The sequence below is a fragment of the Condylostylus longicornis genome, unplaced genomic scaffold, assembly GCF_029603195.1.
Source record: "Condylostylus longicornis isolate FDR11 unplaced genomic scaffold, ASM2960319v2 ptg000005l, whole genome shotgun sequence".
Taxonomy (NCBI): Eukaryota; Metazoa; Arthropoda; class Insecta; order Diptera; family Dolichopodidae; genus Condylostylus; species Condylostylus longicornis.
In genome coordinates this window covers 5,108,514-5,132,112 of record NW_026577974.1, presented here as the reverse complement: position 1 = coordinate 5,132,112, position 23,599 = coordinate 5,108,514, and the positions used below count along the sequence as shown (strand labels likewise).

The following is a 23,599-nucleotide window of genomic DNA, read 5'->3' as shown; positions in this document are numbered from 1 at the left end:
CTCACCATTACACTCGCCATTAACCTTCGACGGTTTATGTTTTTTAAGTTTAACATTTTTTTTTGTTTAATATTTATCTACTTTTGTTTACTATTTCTAATGCCGGTTCCATTTATGGTAAACTTTTTGCTTTTATTTTCTTTGAGTTTCTTTTGATTTTAAGAATCCAATTGGTTTATCTAGCTAACCCATTCGTACACATTCACACGTATTTTGTGTTTTTCGGTGTCATTTGGCATTATATTCTGTTGTCCCAATAATCTTTGATTTTCTGCTTTGACTTTGTAGATCTCGTTTTTCAGCTCCTTACTTTATATGATTGAAGAATAATATACATTTTCGTTTTTTGCGCCGGGAAATATTGATTTACCAATGGAGAATACCTAGAATCACAAAAATAAAGAAAAAAATTAAAAATAAAACAAATTTGATTTTTTATTTCTCTTTTTTTTTTTGTTTCATTTTAATTTTAAATTTTCAATTTTATTATTTTTATTATTTTTAAAATTAATGCTAGTAAGTTTTTTTTTCTTTTTTTTTTCTCTTTTTCTATATATAATAATAATAATATAATTTTTTTTTTTAATTATCCTTAAATTAATGAAAATTTGAATACATAAAAAAGTACTAAAAAAAAGTTTTGTTTTTTTTTTATTTTTTTTTTTTTTATTTTAAATGATTTTTCTTATTTTCTTCTTTTTTTTTTTAATTTTTAATCAATTCAAAGTCTACAATCTAAGCTAAAATACACAATCGCAGGATATAAAGTTCTTTTTTATCTGTTTTTTTTTTTTTTTTATTTAATTTTTTTTTTTGGAAATTTTTCTTGTTTTTGTTTTGTTTTATTTTAAAATCAAACTATTCACTCTAAAATTAGCACAAAGTGATTAAATTTTTTTTTATTTTTTTTTTTTTTTTTTTTAATTTAATTTTAATTTTTTTCTTCATTTTCAAGATTTCAAATTTTTTTTTATTTATTTTACAATTATTCTGGTTTTTTTTTCTTTGTTTTTTTTTTTTTTTTAATTAAACGATCTATTTACAAAAATCACAAATACACAGCCTAAGTTTAAGATTGTCTCAGATATGAAATTTTTAGTTCTTGATTTATTTTATTTTTTTTTTTTTTATTTTTATTTTTTTGTAGTATTTTTCCAAAAATGAATTAAAATTGTGTGAATGAATCGATAAATCCAACATGATGTGCACATTTTTTGTTTTCTTTTTTCTTATTATAATTATTTTTTTTTTTTGCTTTTTTAATGTTAGAGAAGAAGAAAGTAAAAAAAAAAACAGGTTCTTTTTTTCTTGTTGATTTTTCTTTGGTTAATCTCATTTTTGAATGGATTTTCTTTTATTGTTTTTGTAAAATGCAAGGATTCTGCGAGCTAGATAATTAGAAAATTATGGAAAGAAAAATAAAAAAATTTAATTAAAAATTAATATAATACTGTCTTTGAAATGCTTTTTACGAGTATTGACGCATATGCAGGCAAATCTCGGATAAGACAGCTGAGTTTTATTAAGGCCAAGCCAAGCCACCAACATACATAAATGTTACAAGCAACATTACAATTATAGAAAACTATACGGGAGTTTAATTTATAAAAAACTAAAAATAGGGTGCTATTTACAAGATTCGCTCAGATTATCAACCCGATTCGCTCTGATTTTTAAACCAATTCGCTCTGTACTATTCTCGGTACATACTACGAAAAACATTTCTATATATTAATTAGCTTTATAATTGAAATGAAATTCCCAATTGTAATTTGTAACTAAAATAAGTTTCGTCCTATTCGAGTATTGCCTGCATACATTAGAAATTGAAAAAAAAAAATGTTATTTAGAATTTAGTAAAAAAACTAATTAAATTTCAACAAAAAATATATATATACAATTTATATCCAATTTATTCGATTTAAAAAAAAAACTAACTAATTAAGTGTTATACGATTCAAGTAATATGAAAATAAAAAATTTTTCGATTTCAGAACTGTTCATTGTACTTTGAACACAACTTTTGAACAATTGAATAAATTGGATAAATTTAAAAGATATTTTTAATATAAAATTTAATTTATATAACACATACGAGTCATACAATACAATTTAAATATTAAACAAAAATTTTAATTAGAATTTACAATATTGTATAATTGAAAAATCATGAGTATACGAAATCAAGATATTTAAAAAAAAAATACTAGTTCAAATATATACAACAAACTGAATCGAACGTGTTTGACTACTTTTCAATTATACATATCGAACATGTTTGATTATGTGATTACAACAAATGAATTGAACATGTTTGATAACTTTTTAGTTATACATATCGAACATGTTTGATAATTTGGTCACAACAATTAAATCGAACGTGTTTGATTACTTTTCAATTATACATATCGAACATGTTTGATTATGTGATTACAACAAATGAATTGAACATGTTTGATAACTTTTTAGTTATACATATCGAACATGTTTGATAATTTGGTCACAACAATTAAATCGAACGTGTTTGATTACTTTTCAATTATACATATCGAACATGTTTGATTATGTGATCACAACTAACTGAATCGAACGTGTTTGATTATTTTTCAATCAATACATTGTATTACACTCATTATCGAACACAATAATTAATATTGAATATACTATAAAAAATTACTTACCATTGTGGTTCTGCTCAAACAATTTCGATTCAAAAGAAGAAAAAAAATAGTAGAGAGTACAGCATAGAAAGTCCTTTAAGTTTTTTTTTTGTATTTCTCTTAAGTTAAAAGTTTTTTTTTTTTTCAATTTTAAAGATTGTCGAGACAACATCTCTTTCGAGTGTACTTATTATTATATACAAATAAATAATTATTTTATTCTAGATTTCTAATTTTCTATATGTACATATACATATATATATATATATGTATATATATATGCATTTCTATTTTATTTATAATTATTTTAGTTTTTTTTTATTCTTTTAAATTTATTCTTTCTTTTATTTTTATCAATTCAATGAGCAACTTTTTAAGCAATCAATATTTTATTTATATTTGTATTGGTTTTCCTTTTTTCTCTATTTTGTTGCTTTTTTTTTTTATAAATTTAAATTTTTTTTTAAAATTATACGTATGTATTGTATTTTTTATATGTATGTAATGAATTTTAATTTTTTCCTTCTTTTTTTTAGTATTATTTTTTTATATATGTTATTTATATTATTATAATGAATAAAACTAAAATGAAATAAATTATTTATACGTTTTAAAATTGTTAATATCGATAAATTGTTGTTTGGAATGATTGATATTGTCTGCTGTACGATAATGTGGATTATTTTGTGGTCCTGCATTTTTACAAATAGCTGTAGCAGCATAATATATTTCTGATGGATAACGATGTTGTGTTGTTGATAATACATTTGGTAATGTATTATTACGTGGTGATGGTGTACGACGTACACTAACATATCCAGCTGGAATTTTTGTTGTATCCTGATAACGCATTTGAGATGGTTCTGCATATTCTTGGTAAACGATATCAGGAACATCTGCGTTTAATAATATAGAAAAAAACAAAAAGAAAACAAATATTTTATTTACTTTTTATTTACTGTTGTTTTTTTTCTAGTGAGTAAATAATGGAAAAATTCAAAAAACAAAATAAATATTAAAAGATGGTTGAAACGCAAGCAATATATACATAAGGTATGGGTACATATAGCATACAAAATAGTCATACCAAAAAAAACCAAAAATACTCACCAGTATATTCTGGATTTATATGATAACGTTGTAAATTATTTGAAGAACAACGTTTTGCTGAATTTGTAGACATATTAAGATTAAATGGTTCATGATATAAACTGCTCTTTTCTATCCATTCATCATTGTCATTCGTTGAAACCTTACATAATAAATATATAAAAATTTTTTCAGAATGTTAGAATACAAAAAATAATATAAAAATTTTATTTGATGTATAAGTAATTAATAAAAAAAATTAAACACAGAAAAATGAATTAAATGTTATAAAAATTGAATTTGATGTTTCTTAAAAAGTGAAATGTTATAACAATGTCGTTCCACGTCACATCAAAATATTATCCAAGAATAATAAAATTGAAAATTATTTTTTAAAAATGATTACGTATTTGTAAACACTGACGCTTCTGGCTGAAATTTCTCTCTTCTCTAAAAAAGTTTTCTCATACAGTAACCACCGTCGTTACTGTCAACAGCAACAATTTTGTTACAAATTTAAGTGACGATCCGTACAATTATGGCGGCGTCAGCATATTGGATGTGACACAAAATACTAAAAATTTTTTAATTTTCGGCAGTCCTATTCAGTCAATCAGCTTTATTTTTTTTCTCTTTCTTTACTTTTCTAATTTAAAATTTCTGGATTTAAAAGCTAATGCTGATATGATTCTAATTCTATTTATTAGATTACCACCACAACTGCCGGTAAGGCTCAAATACTTTTCACACTAAGAAATTGTAGCATATTTCAAATGAATAGATGGCGTCTACTATAGTGTCGGTATTTATTTTTTAACACAAATAAATTTGACAGAAATTAAGAAAAAACACGAAGATCTTTTGTTTTTAATTGAAAACTAGGTACAAACATAAATGTGTAGCCGACCCAATATACTTCAATTTTTCCTGCACGATTCTAACTTTTATTTAGGAAAATTTGGTTTAATTCGCTTTGGCAGTCCTAACAAAGATGTGCAATAGCATTCCGATTTTATTGGTAGGAATGCAAAAAATTTCCTGCCAAATCGACAACATAACATTTTTTTTCTATTTTTATATTTATAGCCTCAATTAGAAGGGAATGTAATTCAGTCTTTTTGACACCAGAGTTTTTATTGGCAGTTGTCAGAACTGCAAACATGAATTGAACCTATTGTTAACTCGAATACAATTTAAAATTGATTTTATTAAAATCACCCTCATATCTTAAAACTAATAAATACTACAATTTCATACAGAACAAAATTATATACATAAATATTTACCTTAAAATTACTATTTACACGTTTATTAACTTCAAATCTTTCTGGATTAAAATTATATTGAAAACCATCTAATGCATCATTATCACGTGCTTTACGTTTTCTTACAACAATTAATAATACAACAGCCATTGTAATTAATATAACAGTTGTAAGACTGACTAATATTATTCCAACTAAATTACGTTCAGGTGCTTGATCAATTGGTCTCGGTGACAATACTATATACAAATGAAATGTAAAAATTAATTTTTAATATTCTAAAATTAATCAATTAAAAATTTAATTAAAATTTTTTTTCTTCTTTAGTAATTCTTTAGAAAAAAGAGGAATATGCACAGGAAGTATGGAAATGAAATTTATTTTGTAATACGAAGTTAGTATGTATTAAGTGGATAGATCAAAAGATAGAAGAGAAAATTCTATAGAATTTAATAGATTTTTTCTTTTTAAAAAAAAAACCTTCATAAATACGTTTTTGTTCTCCTTTTCCAGAATTTTTTGTTGTCTTTTGTGATAATAGCGTTTCTTTAACTTCTTCATCTGTAAAATTTCCTGTGGCAGCAACTAAATTTCAAATACAAGAGAAAAAAATACAAAGTTACAATGCAAAAATTAAAAATAATAAATGATTAAATTTATTGATTCAATAATAATAATTTTTATTTAATGACTGTCTTTATTATATTATACTCGTATATATATATATATTTTAATACTAACCGGAAATGAATGAAATTTCACTTAATAAAATCCAACGTGAACCGAAATATAATTGAATTTTTAAGAAACGTCCGATACGATTGTGTAATTTTATTGTTATATCCCTTGCTTGATCCGATACCATATCTGTCATATATGAATATTGGACTGGTTCACCAACAAAATGAATTCCACCAATACTAAAGAATATTTTTGCATGACGAAACACCTGTTCAAATTATAATAATATAAATAAATGCAAGGTAAATATTAATAAATGTGAATGTATATATATATATATATATCAATAAAAAAATGGCAATATTTCAAAAATAAAATACAACAAAAATTATTAAATTAAAAAAAAATCATGTACCTAAGTACAATAAGAGTGGAAGGAACGGAAAAAGAAAAACAGATTATACAAAAGTCCAGTCGCAGTCAACATTTTCCAGAATGAAATTTCAGATACAAACTAATAAAAATATACAAATTAAATATTGAAAAAAAATTCAAATCACGAAATTTAACGCGAATTTTAAAATTTGTTTGTGCTTATAATCTTCTATCAAACAAAATTAAAAAATACCCAATAAGTAAATAAGTACAAAGTATAACCAAGCAAGTAAGTAGCAGACTTAAGCAATAATATCATTTCCGACAAAAATTTTTTTTTTATTCAAACCGTTCTTCTTGTATTCAATTTAATGCGATACTTTATTATTTTAGAAATAATGAAAGATTTTAAATGCTATATGATGATTGATCAAAATGAATAATTTGTAGTCAAACAATGGGTACGTTATTCGTTAACAAAAAAATTGAAAAATAAGAAACTAAGTCTAGCTATTTATGGTTATAAAATGAAAGCCGACTTTCGGTAAATCAAAAAATTATTCAAAACATATCAATTCAGAGACAAATAAGAACTTTAATTCAATACTCAAAATTTAATTTAAGAATATTTTAAAAATTTTTGTTGAATTTTAAAATAAAATTTAAAGAAGAACAATATTTAAATTAATCAATTTTTTTTTGCAAATATTGCAGTAATTACACGAAAATGGAATAAAATCTTTCATTCTCTTGTAAAAATTATATTCAACTTTTACCTATTTGGACACACAGAGCGAACGTGCGGTAGTTTAAAGGTTAATATACGTAAATGAATTTTCGATTTAACGTAAGTTTTTATATCTGCAGAGTTAGGCACAGAAGCTTTAGAAATTTTAGCGAAAGCATAGCGGGGAAGGCAGAGTCTACGAGTTATCAAAGGCGGCATTTTTAAAGATATTTAGTTTGGAGACTAAGCGACCTCCTTATCAAAAGGAGTACTCAGGGAGGTTCACATAAATCACTCTCTTCCACTTTAGTAGCAACCTGTAATGAGCAATAGAATAAAAAGAGGGAGTTTTCGATAATACGTGAGTCGATTTCGACGGTCCTAGAGGGTAGGACATGGATACCACTACCTATTTATGGATGCCCAACATATAAGCTACAAGAATTGCAGAGACTCCTTTGGAGCGGAGCACTCTAAGGGTGCACATGTCTAGATAATGTGCACAGGATTAAGTTATATCTCCGCTAATATGTAGTATGGTGATGGATGGTCTCTTTGATAAATTGTTACGTCAAGGAATTGATGTTCAAGCTTATGCTGATGATATTGTAAAAATTTGAAGAGACTCTTTGTGACATAATACAAAGGGATTGCGAATGGCCTAAGTCTAGCATAACCCATAACAATATTTTGATCCATTAACAATTTTCGTTAAAATTCTTAACGAATAGATACAAGTTTTCGGTACACATTAACTTAGCTTCATGTAAAATTTAATTAATTCGTTATATTTAACGCCATTCTAAATTTATAACAAAATCAAAATATATAGCATCAATTAAATAAAATACTTTATTCATGGAATTATTTACAAAATATTTAATTAAAGAATATTGCAAAATAATAATTAAATATTTTTAGATGAGAATATTATTGAAATAAAGTGTAATCAAGGAATGACTATAATAGACGAGTATATATTATGTAATGAAAGTATAGCTATAATAGAGCTTCAATAAATTTGTCTATATTATTATAATTTAAATGATTTCATGTTTTGTAACTCATAGTAACTTAGTCTATATAATAACTTCATAATTAAATTCACAATATTTATAAAAAAAAGGTTTTACTTGTCAAAATCATAATTCCAATAACTTGTATACTGAAATGACGTTGAATTTTTCTGATATTTTTTTTTTCTTTAATTACAATTATTTTTACATTAAAAATTTATTACATTGGTACGTATACATGCAACTATGTTATAGATTAAGTCTAAAGAATATTTATTAAAATTTTCTTTTAATAAAATTGTCAGATTGCTATAATCTAGTTTTGATTTTGCACTGCAAGCACCCATTACATTTATGTAGTTTAAATTCTAGTATTAAAATATTATAATCAACTTTTAATACCATAGATCTTTTTAGTATGGTAGATGGTAATTTTATATTATGCGCGCATATGTATATGTACATACTTACCCGTAGCTGGCTGGGGTTTAAATTAAGACAAAATTCAAAATAATATTTTTATAATGCAAGCTTGTTCCAGCTTATCTATATTTAGTTTAAATTGCATTTAGATATTTTTATTTATAAAATGTGTACAAGAATTTTTTATTGGAATCGCTCTTTGAAAATTAAAATCTCGCAATAATAAAAAATCAGAGTAAGTAGTCGAAAACTTTAAGAAAAAAAAAAAAAAACTAAACCGGTCATTTCGAACATTTTAATATTAATTTTTTTTTATCAGAAAAAAAAATCTACTTACTTGCAATTTTTTAGTTAAAGTTTAATTGAAAATTTAAAGACAAATTTATGTAATTAAGCAACCAACTATTGATTTTAAATGTTTTAAATGCAAAGCGCTTGGGTGGTATTCAGTTTTTTTATTTTTACAATTTTTTTTTTTTTTTTTGTTTTTAATCGATTTCCTGTACAACCCCTTCATTTTCAATTTAATTATTTCTTTACATAAAAAGAAAAAATTATGTACTTAATGTTAAAAAACAAAAAAAAGTAGAAATCCCAACCATAGCTACCTTGAAATCAAGTTAAGTTATGACATCTCAAGTCACAATTATCGTGACAGCAATTTAATGTTTTCTCTGTTTTTTTGTTTTTTAATCTTTCAAATTATTTTATCATATATGAATAAAATCAAAGTTAACTATATAAGTAAGTATTAAGATTTAATACGATTTCTTTACTTAAACATAAAATGCAATATAAGTGTTCCTGTACGTATGGTACGGTACCTACATGTATAATGCCAGGGATGATGAAAAAATATAGCCAATAAGGTAACCGGAGGTATATAATGCACACTCTTGAAGATGAGTTTCTTAAACTTCTCACTTAATTATTCAATTGAGTGAAAATAGCCTCACCTAAGTGAAGAATATTGAAACGGCTCAATAATCATAGTGCCATATTATTGATTTATTAAAACACAAATGTTTATTGTCACTTTTTTAGAAAATATGTTGTAAATTTGTTGAGAAAGTAAATTACTGTCCGAGAATCAAGAAATTATATTTCTCACTTTACCAAAGAGTTTTCGCTCAGTTATAACATGTATTCATGTATTTCACAATTATAAATCGCTCATTTTCGCTCAGTTATAGTATATATTCTAAGGTAATAACTAAATCCAGGACGTTATCAAAATGGAATGAATGGATTTTAGATAATTTCAATCTGCGCTGTAAATCATTTGCAACAAAAAGAAGCGTATTGATAATATATAAATCGAAATCAGCTAATTCGCTCTTTTTTCATATAATGAACAAAAAATTTGGAATTAGCCGAAATTCGGACATTATTTGTATTTAATCGAAATATTTAAAACTCAAATTTAATTTATTCTTTGGCATCCGTCCCTGACACTTTTACACTTAAATATTAAAGATTTAAATTGATTTTCATTATAAAGTGCATATATACAATAATAATAAATAAATTGGAGCTTCTTCAATTATACATAATCATTCCAATATTCCAATTTGCTTTTAAAAATAATTCATATATACGTATACATACAGTGTAAAATATAATATTTTTACATCTGCAGACAATTTAAAAAGTCACGCAAAGCTAAGCTACAACAAAAACCAAACATACAATAAGAAATAAAAAGAAAAACAAAATATAATATAAAGACTTACCTGAACTTCCCTTGAAAACATATTATTCGTGTGTAAAATAATTGCACTGAAATTTCGCACCGCATCAAATTCAAATGTAATCTCAACTGGTTTTCCAGATAACATAGGTGTATCATTTGTCCAACCGACCCATTCATAACCTTTAATATATTATAAAACATAGAAAATTCAGAAAAAATACAAATTAAAATAAAAGACCAAAAACGTATAAGAATATGAAAAAAAAAAATCAATTTAAAATCGAAAAACAAAAAATAAAATCAATCGTTAATTATTTTCTTACGTTTTTTTTTTTTCTTTTTTTTTTGTTTTTTGTTTTGTTCCCCCCCTTTTAATTAAAATTTCATCGTTAAATCTTAAAAATAATAGCAAATAATAAAAAATGGAGTAACACAACAAGAATATCAACTATATTATAACAAGAGCAAAATTAAAATGAAAAACAGCAAGGCGAGATTAAAAAAGGATTAAAAAAAAAAGAGAGAGAGAGAACAAAGTTGATGTGTAAAAAAAAAATTTTTTTTTTTCCAATCAGACATTAATCGTGATGCTAAAGTTAAATGAAATGCAATTTTAAATTTTTATAATAACAAAGGGAAATATTAGATTTGATTCCATGCAATAGTATGGTACGGAATTGGACAGAAATTGCCAGTAATAATTTTTCAGACGTGACGAAATATTGAGAACAATGACAAAATTTGAATGTGAATATCAGAGAGGAAAACATTTATGGAGAATGTTTTTTTCTCAATTTACCATTTCTTCTCATGTACCTCATTTCTTTCTAAAGTTTATAATGGCATATACTTATAAGTTGCAACTAACTATTTTTCTCCGAAGCAATTTTCATCAACATAACCTATAAATTTGCGCCAATACTGTCACAGTAAGAAAAACAAATATCTAAAGAAGTGTATCTAGTGGAATATAGAGCTTACTAATCATAAAATCAAGTTCTAGAAGCATTTTGCCACTCCTCTATCACTGTTAGAGGTACAGTAGAGTCCAGAGAAACCTAAAAAGACAGTAGAACTTTCACTATTTTAAAATTGCGCTAGGATTTTTCGATGACTTCCACAATATTTGGCACCGTCAATCAAGGTTTGCGGAATTGTAAATTACTTTACCTTCTAGAACTATGTATCAATTCTGTTTTATAACAAATGGAAAGCCGTTCGTATTTTTCCAAAACTTGACATTACAATCGAATTCGTAAATTCCTTACAATTCAAATTCGAAATCTGATAAAATTTAAAGTTTCTTATAAAATTTTCATTGTACTCCACAGACAATGATCGTGATGATCCGAAAATGTGTAACAAAAAAAAAATACAAGAAAACAATTTATTGTTTTTAATTTTACGATGCAAATTAAAAAGAGAAGATAAAAATATTTTTACAATTAATTTATTTGTTTTCTTTTGTTTTTTATTTTTGTTTCAATATTACATCGTCCTTTATTGAAAGAAAGAAAAAGGACGAAAAGGAATAATTAAAGAATGTTACTATTAATTAAATTGTGTTCTTTTTTCAATAAGATTTTTTTAAATTTAAAATACTTAAAATAAACGTTATTCTTGAATCACGATAATATGACTGCGTTAAGAAATTCTATATAATTTGATGATTTAATTAAATTTTATAAATTTAATACAATTTTTACACAAGAAAATAAGCTCGTTAAGTTCCGGTTTAATGCTTTAATATACCTGTAATAATATATTCTAAAATTGCGCAAACATAAGCATTGTTGAATTAGGAAATATTGCTGGTACGTCTAAGTATAAGTAATTCTTTGAGTCACATCAAATAACAGCGACAGTTCTCAGTAAACGCACTTATCCAAGAAATAAAATGTTTCATATTCCAATTTTTATGGTATGAAAGGAAACAAAACACAAGTACAACAGGTTCCTTTTATTATTCTGGAACGAGTGGAAGTGATAGAGAATCAACTGAAATTAAATGATCTGATCTTTTAAAATTTGTGGGTCACTTTTCGCTATCAGCGTATACATATAGTATTTTCGTACAGCGTTCTTAAATAACATTAGACAAGTAATTCCCAATTAAAACCCACAAAACTCACAGTGAATATACATGAGTGGTAACCACACTATATAACAATCCGAACTGTGGTTGTTGATTTTATACAATTGCCAGTAGTCAATAAAATATTTGAAATGCTGGCGTTGTTTAAAATTATTTTTGTTAAAAATTAAAATGTTTGCATAAAATTTAAAAAAAAATTTCTGTCAATCTAATATAATTTTTTATTAAGCCAATTTTTTAATTATATAAATTATTTTTAACAATATTCACAAGTATACCGTAAATAATCAATAAATAATTCAAATAAAAGGGTAATTTTGCGGAAAACTTCATTAATTATATTATTATTAAAATTGCCACAATCAAATAGAATCATAACAGCAACAACAACTAATTATGTATGTTTTTTGAATTACTTACTAAATAATATTATTTTAAACTAAAAAAAAAAAAAAAACTCTTTAAAAATGTAATTAATTGAAAACCAACAAATTATTAATAGGCTCTTTTGTTTACTTTAAACAAAAATATTTATTTTATATTATATACTTAAATACATTATATATACATAGTGCAAATTTAGTAAATATTTGGTATAAATATAGACGAAATTAGCTATCCCAGTAAATCTTGTAAATATTAAGCATTTAATTTGATAATAATGCCGTTCATTCATATGAGAATAGAAAACAATAGGAAAAATATTAAGTGGCCCCCGATGCTGGGCATGAATTTATGACGCCGAGTACGAGCGTAGCATGCTCTATGTCGGGCGCCAGTTAATTTTATACCATAATAATTCTAATTGAACATGAAATAAAGGACGATTGTAATAAGATTAACTGGCGCCAGACGTAGAACATGGACCTATGAAATCTACGTCGGGCGCCAGTAAATATTATGCCATAATAATTTTAATTAAACATGAAAATAAAGAACAATTGGAATAATACGAACTGGCTCCCGACGTGGGGCATAAACCTATGACACCCAAAACAAGTGCAGAATACTCTACGTTGGGCGCCAGTTAATATTATGTCCTAATGATTCTAAATTGAACATGAAAATGAAGAATATTTGAAATAATATTAATTGGCGCCCGACGAAGAACATGAACCAATGACAATATTAAGCCATAATTATTCTAATTGAACATGAAAATAAAGAACAATTGAAACGACATTAACTGGCGCCCGACGTAGAGCATGAAACTATGACACCAAGTACGAAAGTAGCATGCTCTATTGAATGAGCTAGCCGGAAAATTTCAATATATTTTACACAAAAAAAAATTATTAGCAGCCAAATGAGGATCTTATCTCACCATTTTGAAATTACATTAAAAATAGTTTTAGTCATAATATCACAGTTCTTGCCCTAAAATCAGTCAATATTTTGAAAAAACATCATGCTACCCGAGCAGCTTCAAATATTTTTACACGAATCAAAAAAAAAGAAATATTACCAGTTACAAATTGTGATTTTTTTAATTGAAATATTTTAGAAAACTTTCTATTATGGCCAACTGGGAATTTTATAAACCATATTAGTTTATTTATTAACACATACATACATATTGTATGCTCTCAAAATATGCATACAAACATATTTGTATTTAATTGGATGGTTTTTGTTCTCTTCTTTACATTTTCAATATTTTACAAATAAAAAAATTAATTTTTAACAATTTATAAATTAATAATAATAATTAATACTCATATTGAATATTTTTTGTAAAAAATAAAAATTTAAACAAAAAAAAAAGAAGTTAATAATCAGGATATTTTAAATTCTTTACAATTTTTTAAGTAGGTAAGTAGATTGTTATTTTTAATTTTGTGGTAGAATGCATTTTTGGTTAATTTAATTTTATATTTTTTTTTTTCTTTGTTGTTGTTTTATTTAACTAGTCAATTCAATTTCAATTAAAAAATTTTTATATATTTTATAATATTTTAATATATAAAGTACATTTATGAATATTATATAAAATTATATTGTAAACAAAAGAATTAAAAATTTAAAAAAAAAAATTGAATTAATTAAAAATTTATTCAGAAAAAAAATAATATTTATTGTTATTACCGTTGTTATTATTTATGAAAAATCAAAATTAATGGTAATATAATCGGATAATATGTTATAATAACTGTACATTGTTATAATAGCGAAAATGAAAATATTTTTCCTATTTTTTATATTTAGTGTTCATTTAGTTGTTATAGCGGAAATCTCTTAAAACTTCCCTTATTGTTGTTGAATAATTTATTCATTTTAAAATGTTCAAATATTATGAATGAACACTTGATTTTAATACACGGTTGAACTATTTTTGGTTCGAATGATCAGTTTCAGTTTTTAAAATAGAATTAGTTACAATGAAATCTTGAATGTGGTGAGAAAAATTAAGATATTTAAGAAAAATATGTGAAAATTCGGGCGCTCTTCTTATGAAAACTAGGGAGAAAAGTCATTTGCACTAGCTCTTTACAAGTTACCGCAATAGTTTCCGAAAAAGCAGTATGTTATGCCAAATGAAGAGAGTAGATTTAATATCAAATATGTGCTAAATTCGTAGAAAAACGTAGAAGGAAACTGATTGATTACTTTTGGCATTACATGGAGGTGATAAAATAAGCTGTTGCATTGTAAACAATAATCATTCCAAGCAACATTTGTTGGGCAACATTAGGATTATATAATAGAAATTCTTGGAAGGAAACTAACTGATTACACGGAAGTGACAAAATAATTAGTTGCAGTGTAAGCAATACGATATACAGGGAAAATGTATCGATTAAATTCTGAGCCGCATTTTGTTGGGCTACATGTCCGTTACATAAATTTTTTATTTTGTAAACTGCATCATCCACAAGTGACTGCCTTATCAGCTTTATTTACCCTTGTTGCCACTAATTACCAGCGATTTTATTTAGAATTAGATTCAACACGTAAAGAAAATACTAGCAGCCACTATGTAAATTGCTCAAAAATAGTTAGGATTTTTAAATTAATTTGAAATAATAAAATCGTTGTAGATAATTTTCACATTTTAATTTCGAATAGTAAATATCTTATCATTTTTATCCTTAAACAGTAGTTTATTTTCATGTGAAAATAAAAATCTAAATTTAATGATAAAAAAATTTTTTCACATTTTGTTCATTAAAACTTAATTTTTTTTTTTTTTTTTGTGTGTTCACACACAGATACACACATCTGAATCTTACTTAATTTATCTATTTTCCAAAACTTTTACAATAATAATAATAATAATAAATTATATTTACCTTTACCAAAACCATGTATATCAGTACGGAAATTATCTCTACCCTTTTGACCATCAACTAATTGCCCTAGTCCATTAACAAGTCTATCGTTTTCCTCTTGACCATCATATGTCTTATCTGATAAATCAATTTCCATGCTACGTTGAATACCTTTCGGTATACTATATGAAATGATCCCCTCTGAAAAATTACCAAAAAAAAACAGAAAAAAAATGAAGAATTCAGATAATAAATACTTACATATATTAAAAATAAATGGTAGTTTATAAATTATATAAAAAGTAATATATAAATGAAAAAAAAAATTCCAACGTGGGAAAATTTTTTCTGTTAAACAGCAACAATACACTTGAAAACAATTAGCGTAGGTAGAAAACATTATAAAAATAAATGTGAATAGAGCCGCTATCCTTAAAATAATGGCTCTTTAATAATAGACCATTAAAGATATTTTCTTTTTTTTTTTCTCTCAATTTTTTTCAAAGATCACCTTCAATTGAATCCAAAAATAGATGTACGAGTATGTACGCACATATGTTATTATATAGCAGAATAATAAAGGAAATGGCGAAAAGAAATTTTCAATTTAATAATAATTTGAGGATACAACATGTACGCTGGAAAATAAAATACAAGAAGGAGGAACACACTGGCCATTAAATAAATCGGAAAAAATTTTAATAACATTAATATTTTCCATTTTAATTAAAAACTTTATTATTTTTTTCCATTACAATTAAATTTTAAGTTTTACAAGGCTACCCAACTTGGAATTTAATATCAGATTGAGTCCGTACAGTGTTACCGTACCTACTGAGCCCGATAAATAATAAATTCTCAAAACAGGTTGGCTCTCTTCCGCATAATATTATTTAAAATAATTTAATAATAATTTATTTATTCTCTTTCATATTTTATTAAAACCATAATAATTTAATAATAAATATTGAAAAATTCTGCTATCACAACAAAACGCAATAGTAAATGAGAGAAATTGTCATGATTCCAAAATTCAAATGTCAATAATTTTACATAATTCATTCAACTTTCCAACTCCACTCAACTCAATTTGTGAAGAGTATTAGCTGTAAAAAGTTCAATCTCTTTAAACCAAGACAATACGATTGATGATAAACAATTACAATATAATATCGTAAACTTTAAAAGATCAATAAAATATATAAATTTATCGTAATACTCAATATAAAGAAATAAAAGAGAGCATTTAAAATATTTTTATGTCATACTAAATCGTAAATGATTACTTTTAAATGTTTGCGAGTGTAATTTTGATTAAATGAAATTGTACTATAATCAAAATGGGTAATAACGTTTTACCTATACCACAAATATGTAGGTTTATACGAGTACATGCACATTATATAGCGGCTAAAATGAAATAATCACGCTCTTTACTAAAAATATAAAAAAAAGACGATGCAAAAATTCCAAATGAAACTTGTTTTAAATTAAGGATCCTTTATAAAATTTAATTGATAGTGATTAACAATTTATTCATGATACGCGATCTTTTCAAAAAAAAAAAAATCTATATGTAGGTAATTTATAATCGCACATAACAAAAAAAAAAATCAATTGAATAACAGAACAAGATGTAATAAAAGTAACCTATACAACATTTCAGGGCTAATCAATGCTATTTTCATTTCATTCGTTTCCATTCTCTGATCTCTTGACATTTTCTATATACAGATATGCTGCAACCATTTACAATTATATAGTTATGTATCTTGAATATGAAATAATTAAGGAATAATATTTTCGAACTCTAGCAATTCTACTATTCTACGATTAAATTTAGTATTAATGATGGAAAATTAAAATGGACGATTACTATTTTAAAGGTTTCAAGTTAATATTATTGGAATGACGTTAGCTTTGGTGTTTGGTGTATATTTGAAAACAGTCAGGTTTCGACACAGTAATTTGCCTAAAAATTCACTTTCGAGTAAATTTATAACGTTTATCGAATCATAAATCGAAAATAAAGGGATGTGAGTACGATTCTGGGGTAGTAATTTCACTGATTTGTACAGAGAACTGATTATTTGTAGTAAATCACATTTCAGTGTACCGGGTTAGTCAATTTTTGCAACACTGTAAAGCAACACTGTTTTGTTTCTTCTCGCAAACAAGGAAATTTTACTAATTTAATCTCAATGGTACCAAATTTAATAGAAACATGAATTTTTATTAAAAATATTCGACACTCTCTTAAACTTATTCTTAACACTTTAATTAAAAGGAGCATAGAGTCGACTATAGTTCCAATAATATTTCACATAAAAATCCCCTACAATTTTAAAATATTTATCGTTGGTAGCATAAATTTCGATTATAATATATGCGTTATCCTTATACGAATGTATATTCAATTCCAAAATAGTGCAAGTGCAAATTATTGTAAAAATATATAAAATAAAAATTTAACAATAAAAATAAAAACCTTTAAAATTTACGCTCTTATATTGATTCGGCAAACTCGTGCACACATACATAATATGTAATATATAGGTAGATGCAGTTATTTTGTAAAAAGATTAAGGAAAATTGGAAATGAGCCAGTAAAAAATATAAGGGATAAAAAAAACAAAAACCAAGAACTAAAACAGAAAATTACCTTTAAAGATCAGACCTAATAATATGAAAATCCCTGATGTGTAAAACGTTAAAATTTATTGCATGTTAAACTTCACAAGTTTGCCATTTTTTTTTTTTTTTGCTTTTTGTTTCCATAAAAAAAAAGTCGAATTTAAAATTAATAAAATAAAAGAACATTCGTTTTTTTTTCCCCATTCAACTCCTTTTATATTTGAAAATCAATCGATATTTATGATGGTAATGAAAGTTTGCGTGTTTTGTATTATTGGAATGCAAAACACAAAAAAAAAAGTATAAAATTCAGCAGAAAATTAAGAAAAAAATGCACACATACTACACATGAGACCGACCGAACGGCAACTTTTTTTTATATGTTGTAGGAGTAAAGCAAACAGAAAACACAAAACAAAAAATAAAAAATATTTTCGTTAAGGTGAATTTTTTTTTTTTTGTAAAGATAAGAAAATTCCGAAATAAAGCGGCGACAATATAGTCGGTACTATCACATTTGTATAACGCAATGCATAATAATTATTATTGTCACGACTCATACACTTTTTTATATAGACATTTACAAGGAAATGGTGTTTTCTTTATGATTTCGGGAAATAAATTCAGTCAATTCGATTTATTATTTGCCATTTTAATATTTTTTGGATGGTAAATAAAGATTATTGTATTGAAAACTGCTGATAACATTCTATAATTTTATTGCATTAAAATCTTCCAAGATAAGCGGACAAGTTTACATGAATGCTTGAAATTTATAGTAATTTTATTATATCCTATAAAATAAATTCAATGTTATGTTAAAACAGTAACAGAATACTGCAAAAATTTTGCATGAATTTCAGTTAGTTAAGCTCTCATTAACGCTTCCAAGCAAGGCAACAATATTATTTGCTTCACTCTTCACCACACTTCTCTCTATCTCTTATAAATGACTGTTTGTGAGTGTGAATTCTGAATATTACATTGTTGTTCTCTTACCTCCATTATTAATTATTTTAATAAAATTTACTCAAATTCGACAATTCAAATTACCAAATTGTACTAAATTCAATAACTCCGGCTAAAATCACATAGAGATTTAATATAAATTTTTATTGATTATCACCTCGAGGTATTAAAAATTTAACTATATTCACCAATATTTAAGGATTTAACTTTTTTCTTGAAGTTTTGAATTTATACCCTTAAATATTATACGTGTGATAGATGTATAAATAAAATATTTTACTCATATTTTAATAAAAATTTAAAAATTTTCATTCACCTTTAATCAAGAAGTGTTTTGCCATTAAATAACAAATCAAATCTTTTCCCCATATAGATAGGACGCTCACATAAGTATGTGGTAAATAAAGCATACTACGCCGTTAACATTAATCTTACACAACAAGAGAGATTTTATTATATATATCCACGCATGGTTCGAAAAACATGAGAATATTGACAATAAACATGGTCAAGGTTTTCAAAATGAAAAATAAAAAACGTGCAAGCAGAACTTTTTCAAATCATTTTTCAAAATTCTGTATACATAGGTTAATATTATCAAATCCATCACACTGAGCTGCCAACTCCCCTCTGACTTATATGTTATTAAACATAACCTTAAATAATGAATAAGAACCAGATGGCATGAAAAAATGAATATTGGTGAAAAGTTACCAAAATTTTTTTTTAATTAGGTACTCAAAATAAAAAAATCTTATAAATTAAAAATTTATAAGACTGCTGCAAGTACATTAATACGAGTATTAAAGCATATTTATAGTTTACATACTTTTACTTAAAAAAAATGTTCCTAATTACATCCAGCTGCTCTTAATATACTTTTAATTAATGCATTATTAATTAATAATCATTTCCGAAGCATTTATTCTTATAAGTAAAAATTTCGAGTTCATATTCAATGAAGCTGAATACCGAAAAAAAAATCAATTTTTTATTTTTGGTTTTTTTAATTTTCCATCATATTATAATCAATTTAATACACTACGGAAAAAAAATAACAAGCAAGAAAACCGAGAAAATATTGAATAATTAAAAAAAATTACCGTAATCTCTAAGATAATAAGGTGTTATATGGTAGTCGTCTAGGAGTCATAGAACAGAGATGCCAAAAATATTTTTCGAAATCTAGTCACCTGTGCTGCTTCACACCATTTGGCCATGGAAAATTTTCAAAATTATTCCTTATTGCCTCCTTGTGCTATTAAAATTTGACTATAATTTATATTTTCCCGTATTCCGTAATTCACGATTCACATGAGTGGACATCGAATTATTGAAATAGCTATTTAGGGGAAAACTAAATTTCGGACGAATTAAAATTCGGACTAAAATTCCGAATTATCAACTAAAGCTAAATTGCTGGCAGCATTTATTCCGAGTTATCAAGGAACACTAAATTACTGGCGGCATTTATTCCGAATTATTAATGAACACTAAATTTATAGTAGCACTTATTCCGAGTTATCAAGGAACACTAAATTGCTGGCGGAATTTATTTCAAATTATCAATGAACACTAAATTTCGGGCAGCACTAACAACGAACACTAAATTTCGGATAGCACTTGTCCCGCATTATCAAAGAACATTAAATTTCGGGCAGCACTAACAACGAACACCAAATTTTTGGCGGCACTTATTCCGAGTTATCAAGGAACACTAAATTGCTGGCGGCATTTATTCCAAATTATCAATGAATACTGAATTTCGGGCAGCACTAACAACCAACACTAAATTTTGGACAGCACTTGTCCCGCACTATGAACGACACTAAATTTTGGGCAGCACTTATTCCGAGTTATCAACGAAGACTAAATTTTCTAACATATAAAAAAAACCAATATAATAATTAAATAATACGGACATAAAAACGCACTGAACCTTACATTTACATGTTCCTAAAATTTTTTTTGCTTTTTTTATTCCCTGATAATCCCCATGGGATACGTACTGGTTGATTTGATATTTTTCGTGTTCTATATATTATATTATATACAATAAAACACTATTCCAATTACATAAAATAAAATAAATTTGATAAACAAAAAAAAATTTTTTTTTGTAAAACCTTTTTTTTCTTTAGTTCGTTTGAATAATTTTTATTTTTTGTTATTTTTCTGTTCTTCATCTCACTAACACTATATATACACTTTCACTATTTTGAAATAGTGCACATATGGTGCACTCATGGTAAGAATTTAAAACACACTTTCATACACAACAATCTTGTGAAAGAGAATCGCATTTTTGTATAAAATCTAGTGTACAAACATGAAAGAGGCCCTTTTATATACGAGTATAAGAGACCCAACCTAAGATTTGTTTATTCACAAAAAAAAAAAAAAAATTATAAAAAACTTAAAAAAAAAAAAATATTTTTCTAGATACTTAAGTCTTATTCTTTTTCTTTTTTTATTCGTTCTATTCCATAATGAAGTTTATTCGGAATTTTTTTCAAATCCAAATCGAATCAATCTTGACGAAGTACCTATATATTGTGGATGTAGACATGTACGAGTATGCTATGTGAGTGTATATTTTTAAAAATAATTCATTTTTAAATCCCAAGTATTATGTAAACAATAGAAAGTAACCATAGGGTATTAAAAGCACATTTCTCTTTTATGAAGGGGGAATGAGAAGTAGAAATTTCTTACTGTAGAATAGAAACCAAAGAAGAATTCTAAAATCTTACACAGTATTGTATAAAAAATTGTTCCCTTTTCAAATTTTCCTTAAATCTCTAGTTTTGACAAATCGTATTACATAATTTTTTTTTTGGAATTTTTTTGTTTTCTTTTATAAACAAGTGACATTTTCGTATAAAATAATAGTGTCTTCCTATTTTATAAAATCTTATAAAACATTCGACGTATAATTGACAGCTTTAAGAAAAAGAAAATATTTTCTTGTTTTTTTTTTTTTGATAAAGTGATAAATTTTCTAAAACTTTTAAAAAAAAGTCCTCCATATCGATTCTAAATAAAAAAAAAAGCAATAAATTTTTTACAATTACGACAATATTTGAACGAATTTGTTACGAAAACATTTTTATATTGATAGTTTACATATTGTTTTTTTATAAAAGCAACCAGAATTAAGAGCATTGTCATGTCACTGGTCATTGCATAATAATATAAAAAATTTTAAACAGATTTGCAGAGAAAACGTTTCATTTAGCTAAAATTAAAAAATATTACTCACTTTATATAACACTACAAAATTTTACAATAGTTACTCTCTTCTAAAGAAGAACAGCAATCAAGTTTTTGAGAAAAGGTTATTATTGTAACACTACGCTATTGTCATAATAGTAGATATGCTTATAGTGCAAACTCAATTAATATCTAAATTCCGATTCATTAAATCATTAAGCTACCATTCTGATTATTCTCAATTCTTATCTGAATTTCGCTTTCTATTTAGCAACTAAGTTTTCTCTAACCCTTTTTCTGTGTAAGAAATTTTGTTTTTCCTATATTCCGAAGACGGTTTACAATTAATTGGTTAGATCCCCTTTATTTTAAATATACACACAAGCAATTGGAATACGAAACTGAACAATTATATAATATTTTCGTTATACCTTTTTAGTTGCTGCAGATCTACAGAACGGGGTAGGTACGTATGTCGTTAAAAGAATTCAAGAATATAAAAAATAAGGAAGTTAAAAGTAGAGGCGAGATTTTGTGCGTAATGGGTCGTATCGTAAGCACTTTTGACCTGCAAGGATGAGTGGGGGGCAAAGGCTGTTTTGGCTTATACATAGTAGGGCAGATCTCACCATCTTAGTGTAAGGCGCTGCCGAATCACTTCCTCTTGGGAAGAATGACCCAGAGAATGGGAGTCTGAAATATGGATATCTACCAGATACATCAGGATATTGCGGCGATAGAGGACGTGGAGCATATTCTTAGCGATTATTCGTCTCTGATGTGGAAGAGCGGTCACTTTTTGAAGTGCTTTTCGCACAACAGTTTGAAAGAAATATCGGGAGCATTTTTGTTGCGCTTCTAGTGATTCGTGAAGAATGGTTTTTGGTTTCTATGTAATGATTATTTTACGTGGAAATTATTAAATGTTTATGCCTGTAACTACAACAAGTTCAATATTTTCACTACTTATTTAAAAAATTCTTGAATAACACTTAATTGAAATAACCTAATATTCTTTTTCCATTGAAAACTTCTCGTTTTATTCTACTATAACAGCTTATTTCAAGAGAACAAAAAAAATTTTCTTAGAATTTTTCAACAATGTTGTTTTACTGCCATTAATAGTTTTTATAACTTTATAAAATAATTATGACATAATTAGAATTAAAAGAGTATAACAGTAATAGAAAAGGAATCCCTTTACAATTCTTATATTATATGTGTGTGTGTATTTGAAATGCATGGTCTAAAAAGTTTCAATACTCTGAAAACTATAATTGCTTTACAATTTTTCATATTTTTTCTTTTTACTTGAAATATAAAAATATGCCATAATTGCCTGCATTCTCTTTTTTTTTTGTGTCAGATTCTTATTCCTTATGAAACTTGAAATTCCGTTTTTCTAATTTTAATTTTATTTTATAACATCTTTAATTGTATTTAATGAAAAATATTGTTGCATGTTATTCATTGTAGCATATAAAATGTTG

General features: G+C 25.4%; 1 protein-coding gene across 2 annotated transcripts in view; it reads right to left on the bottom strand.

The window, feature by feature from the left end:
- Window positions 1-854: 854 nt before the first annotated feature.
- LOC129616067 (discoidin domain-containing receptor tyrosine kinase B-like) overlaps window positions 855-23,599 on the bottom strand; it is a 43,962-nt gene continuing 21,217 nt past the window's right edge. Inside the window, exons 5-12 of one of the 2 annotated variants that reach the window (XM_055531536.1) lie at window positions 15,315-15,494; window positions 9,970-10,109; window positions 5,756-5,963; window positions 5,495-5,599; window positions 5,036-5,253; window positions 3,771-3,912; window positions 2,682-3,556; window positions 855-1,388 (exon numbers count right to left, since the gene is read on the bottom strand). In XM_055531536.1, coding sequence (XP_055387511.1) covers window positions 3,258-3,556; window positions 3,771-3,912; window positions 5,036-5,253; window positions 5,495-5,599; window positions 5,756-5,963; window positions 9,970-10,109; window positions 15,315-15,494 — 1,292 coding nt within the window. In that variant the 3' untranslated portion in view covers window positions 855-1,388; window positions 2,682-3,257. The remainder of the gene's footprint in view (window positions 1,389-2,681; window positions 3,557-3,770; window positions 3,913-5,035; window positions 5,254-5,494; window positions 5,600-5,755; window positions 5,964-9,969; window positions 10,110-15,314; window positions 15,495-23,599) is intronic. The other variant, XM_055531544.1, reaches the window with a different exon arrangement.